A 6,000-nucleotide genomic window follows, 5' to 3' on the forward strand; every position below is an offset into this window, starting at 1 on the left:
CACATGAAGCACAACTAGAGGGACAAATATAACCTCCCCTCTACTCAGAAAAGTGTTTTTCTTCTGCGTTTGTCCTCTAAAATGTCTGACAATAACGATACTGACAAATTTTGTCACTAGAGAGTTTTTTTTTCCACGTTCCTCTCCTGGAGATGTCTGTGCACTTTTCTACAATATGAATTTTAAACATGTTCCGGACAAGCTTTAGTTGGAACGTCACCAACATAAACCAATCGCTGTCTAATACATAAACACTGTTCAATGGGGGAACAACTTCAACAAACGCCGGTAAAGGAACCTGAAATCTCCTGCGGACTGTCAGTACAGAGAGAAAACAAACTGCCATTTTAATTTCTTTGTGGGAAATTCACATTAAATTAAATATTAATCATATCAGAGTCTGTATAATATGTGTTGTTTGTATATCTGGAGTTGGGAATGAAAATAATTTCCCCCTGGGATTATTAAAGTATTTCTGATTCTGATAGTTTTTAAGAAGGTTCAGCTTTAGTTTTAAGTGAGAATATCAGGTTTGTGATTAGACTACACTCTGATTACATGATTACCTTCAACAGTGTGGTGATTGCATTGATGAGTTCTGCATTTTTAGAATACAGAATCAGAAAACTCACAGTTCTTTTATTATTTGAATGGGCGATGATTTCCCCAGTCCTTTTTTTCTCACTTTCACGGCTCATGCTTCATAATTAATTTTTTACCGCGCTGCACTCTGAGTAGACGCTCATACAATACATTTCCTGTCATTCTTTAAAGCACCATGTGTCTGCATTGCTTTCGCTTTAGACGTTTTAACAACGTCGGGTGCTGTGTTGTTTTTCACCTACAATAAACAGTGTTTTCTGAGTCATGGCGAGCATTGCCAAGCAGATGACAGCCAGTGTTGTAACTGAACCACAAGAAGAAGAAAAAGGGAAATTACGTAAGCCATTTGGATCAACTGTGCTGGCCCCTTTTGATTTTTATTGGTCAAATTTAGCCGACGGCTTTGAACACATGCTTGTAATTATGGTACGTGCGGCGATGGGGTACAATGATTCATGCATTTCCTGGACGAGAGAAGAAAGAAGAGTTGCACACAGCAAACAGGATTAAAGTGAATCCAATCAGAATATAAACACAGAATAACACCATGCAAACTGTATAAGAGGGTCTCTTAAAGTCTTAAAGAAAAGTAAGGAGGTGAAGCTCCTCTCATTGTTGACAGAGTTTATGAATGGGTCAACAATTTCACATAATATGTAAAAGACAGCTTTTAATTTCAAACCAATGAGCATTGAATTTGTTGAAGATTTTGACCTTTGATTGACCTTGTATTATAGGATTAGGATAGCTTAATTGGAATTGTTGATTGGACATAAATTATATTATATCTATGTATATATATTTATATATATATATATATATATATATATATATATATATATATATATATATATATATATATATATATATGTATTATATATTTGTACATTTTCATGTCATCATGTCTCAAAGAGATAAAACCCAATAAAGGCCAATAGCTTATATCCATTGTGGTCCTTTTGATGTAGTAGTGTACTGGACTAGTTGGTAATCATATCTCTTTGTACACATGTAGCACTAAAGCACAATGCTTGGTTGGTCATTATGCCAAGAAGAGAAAAATGTTTTGAGTAATTCCTCCTTTGTTTTGCTCTATATTGCAGCGCGGGAGACAGAATCTTAGTGGCTGACGACTCCAATGATGACTGGTGGAAGGTAGATACTAAACCAACGTATTACATCTAAGTAGTGACATTACTCATCCAAAAGTCTTTCAATGTTTACAATTATAATTTACCTACCAAGATGCAAAACTCTAAGATAATGTTTGGAACTTTGTTGTAGTCCAGTTTACAATATGAAACATTATTAAAGTATTTCTGATTCTGATAATGTGTGTTTTTCCACAAAGCCCAAAATGAAAATGCCCACATAAGAAATGGATTGATAAATTACAGGAAGGCGAGCTGTAAATTATAGGAGCTGGCAACAGGCTGCCTCAGGACATCTGCATGACGGATAAATTAGGGAGACAAAAGGGCCAAAACGTGACTATACAGAGGCAGCCGGTTTCCACCAGACCATGAAGAAACTCATCACGCATTTTAACGCCGTTGCTGTTTTGTACAGGCTACAGATAAACAGAGACACATGGCCTGTTTGTTTTCTGAACAATGGATACTTTACCTGATGTTACACCATCATACAGTAATATGTTTAGGTACTGGATTTGAAAACATACACAGTATATCTTCTATATGTCTGTTTACCATGTATAGCACTCGGTCAGATTTAGAATACAACTTAATCCAGGTTGTATGTACAGTGCTGTAACCAACAGAACCCTGTTGTTTTTTCAAGGATTTTATCTAATCACTGGGTTTAATCCTCTAATGTACTGTGCAGCCACATGATTGCTTGATGATTTTTTTTTTGCAGGGGGTAATTGAGGACAGGATCGGATTCTTCCCAGCAGCCTATGCTCATCAAGTGCAGGTTGATGACCAAGTGTTCAGATGTAACAGGACATTCATTGGCTGTAAGGAACAAGGCCAAATCACCCTGAAGGAGGGACAGGTACTGTAAACCTGATGACGATGTTGATCATGATGATGATGATGATGATAGAAAGATTTAAGTGGAAAGTCTTCACATAAAGCCAAGCCGGACCGGATGTTCCCAGTGTATTTATATCATAAATGATCCTGACCCATTATTATGGGTCATCTGTTTCTTCTTATATCTTACTGTTGTATTGTTCTGGGTATTGAGATTTTGGCAGCATGTGTGTGTCTTCATCATTTAAATTAAAGACAACAATGTATTTTAAATGTGATCGAAATTATGCCAGTTGTCATCTTGCAGAGATTTATCACAGGGCAGTTTTGAATTGGATCCACCGATCCTGTGAAGAACTGTAGTTTATTGATGTCAAATTGTAGCACTGTTGCGGCTTCACCAGCAAACCTGCAGAATAACTGGCTTGGTGTCTGCAACAATGTTGTTTTTGATACTACCACTGGAGAGCACCAAAGGCAGAAATATTTGAATCGTACATATAAAGGCTTCAAAGGAACACAGGCAAGAAAACTCCTTTTATGAATAAAAGCCTTTTAAAAGCTGCCCCATAAAAAAATCTAGTTGTGTTATGAGCTTTATTTTTTAGGTTTGTTTATGATTAAGTGACTTTTTGGAGATACATTTCATCATGCAGTACCAGTAGGATTGTTGTTGAGAACAAAAAACAAAGACAACACATGAAGGACACATTTAGACCTAAACATTAGCAGCGTTGATTACATGAACGTCCTCGTCATCATGGGTTTGAAAAAGCATTGACCTTTATCGCATGGACATTAAATCTTCAGCATTACACCTGTGTCTCATTCACGATCACACCCCAGCCATTAGAGGACATCACATTCATATTATCCAGCAGCTCTTTAGCCGTCTTATTATCCTCCCACGCCGCTTCTTACCTCCAATCACTCTTCCCTCACATACGCCTGAACACCATTTTGGCATAATGTCAGTACTTGGACTAGGCCCCCTTTTTCCCACAATGCTTTCCAGGGCATGTAAGGACTCAGAGGAGACCTAAAGTAAGCAACCCCCAGTGGAGATAAAACCACCGAAAACAAGATGAGTCATGACCCACTGCCTTTCCTTTCCAGCCACACAAACCCAGGGGGAGGTTCGGTAGAGCGCTAAGAGCAAGCATGCAAACACAGTGTGTTCTGGTCAATCATGAGGGTCAATGAAATTCGGAGTTTGAAAGAAAGAAAAGCCGGATCACTTTTTTGTTGACCAGTTTTGGATCTCAGTACCCATCATCACCACATCATCATCACAATGTAATGAGAATAAAAAAATGAAGCACTTATAGACACTCCAGCATGGCAGTACAGTATACAGGTTTTGTAATATGACCCTTTTAAAATAAGTCCAGCCCCTCCACGACCCCGATAGGGACAAGCGGTTGAAGATGAATGAATGAATGAATAATTGAATAAAATAAATCAAAGTTTGTCTGTAGAGCTACTCAAAGAGCTTTATATGTGCTTTAGTTGGGGACTAATTCCCATAAAAACAGTAAACATTAAACAGGTGTTTATGTTGCCAGAGGTACTTCATGGTTCTTAAAACGCTTTTCTGACAATAATATTGGCACAAGACCATGCAGCATTATAATAGTGTTATTTTGTTGAAGAGTTGATGATGTAAACCGATCCAGCCAAAGTTAATGCAGACACAGCCCCAGGCTAAGTATATATGACTAAGTAGACTGTTGTTCATATATTGTATTTTTAATGAAAAACCAATACCTCACTATGTATTTATTTAGTATGCCATTTAAACATTAAGGTCTATACATAGACATCACCTTCGTCAAATACTGACATATGTTGAATTATTTGATCCAATGGTTTGAATGATTTACTTGTCAGCTTCTACATTAAAGTAGCGTCTCATTTTTTGATTTTTCTTAGATCTGTGTGAGCAGTGAGGGCGAACACAGCGGCTTCATCAGGGTGGCGAGTGGAAAGAAGAGAGGCTTTGTGCCTTGTGACGTTCTGGAAATCGTCTGAGGAATCAGAGAAATGAAGAGGGGGCGGGGATGGGGATAGGATCAGCCGCCTTGAGGTCAGGGGATGAGACTCGACCTCTAAAGTTTGGACGGCTTGGACTCCACTTTGTTGCAGGTCAGGCTCTGTACCTTCTTCACTCCCTCTCAGCACAGAGAGAGACGAGGGGACATACCGTTTGCAGGAGGGCAGGAGATTGCTGTTTCACTAGATTTGATTTAATTCATAGAGGAAATGTGTGTTTTTCCCCTCCTTAGTTTTATTCTTCTACAAGCGGTTTATTTTTTGAAAGTGGAACTGCCGTCTGGCTGTTTAAGCCGAAGATTGGGAAACAAACACTTACTACAGTGGTCATTTTAGAAGGTTTCAGCACATACAATGGCATTCCTCTAGTCCAATAGTACAAATACAAATAGTTTCTCATGCTTTTACATAATATTCAAAGCATAGGTTGAGCTTTTAACGCAGAGTAGTTTGCAAAAGACTCTGACATTTCTGATTATTTTGGATGAGAAAATAGTTTATATCAGAAGGTAATGGAAACACTGGGTCAGAAAAGACAACAAAAAAGAACAAACTTTCTTTGATGGTACAGTTACAGGCAGACTATGACAACACTTAAAAAGGTTTCCATGTGTTTCAAGTGAGAAACGGCATATTAGATGCCACAGAGAGATGTGTGGGAGTATTTTCAGTTTGACACAATCAAAGACTGCATAAATTCTCTGTGGTCTTTCAAAAATATCACCCTCATATTCCCCAGGTTTATACTGTCTTGCAATCCAGGATTTTACTAAATGATGATGGTGATGTAATAGTTTTAAGCCATTAGAAACCAAAAGTAAAACGTGTGTTTAAGTGGACACTATCTATTTAACCAAATTTACTTTTTTGCATGGTCTCCATGCTGCAGAATCTATTAGACATGTTCCTTAAGGCTTGTCTTTAAGTGAATTTTCTCTCTTTTTTTCCCCCTTTTGTTAAAGATTTAATGGCTTCATTGCTATAAAAGTGAGAAACTACAATAGAATCAGGACATTAATGATTAAATGTCTATGTGATCTGCTGGGAATGCTCCGTGAACACATAGTGGTGCTTGTAAGACAATGAAATGTAAGAAAAAGATACATTTCTAGTTTACATGTTGACTTTAAATGTGATCACTCTAGATTGTTTTTTGGAGAGGTGTTACGTCATAGTAGATAAAGTATGAACTGGAGATCAAAAGGAGAGAACAAGTTATTAATACTTGATTTATTCTGAAATGCTGTTATTCTTTATTGTCCAGGATTCGATAGAATATCCGCTGTGGCTATACCACTGCTGTACTAGCATGTTATTTTTTTAAACAATCAAAACAACAACAAAAACC

At 37.5% G+C, this 6,000-nt stretch overlaps 1 protein-coding gene across 1 annotated transcript in view; it reads left to right on the forward strand.

Annotated features, from left to right (window-relative positions):
• stac (SH3 and cysteine rich domain) overlaps positions 1 to 4,952 on the forward strand; it is a 28,854-nt gene extending 23,902 nt beyond the window's left edge. Inside the window, exons 9-11 of the mRNA XM_083924753.1 lie at positions 1,707 to 1,758; positions 2,482 to 2,619; positions 4,533 to 4,952. Of these exons, the coding sequence (XP_083780879.1) occupies positions 1,707 to 1,758; positions 2,482 to 2,619; positions 4,533 to 4,631 (289 nt within the window). The 3' untranslated portion in view covers positions 4,632 to 4,952. The remainder of the gene's footprint in view (positions 1 to 1,706; positions 1,759 to 2,481; positions 2,620 to 4,532) is intronic.
• Positions 4,953 to 6,000: the final 1,048 nt, after the last annotated feature.

This window comes from Echiichthys vipera, assembly GCF_963691815.1.
Source record: "Echiichthys vipera genome assembly, chromosome: 12".
Classification (NCBI taxonomy): domain Eukaryota; kingdom Metazoa; phylum Chordata; class Actinopteri; order Perciformes; family Trachinidae; genus Echiichthys; species Echiichthys vipera.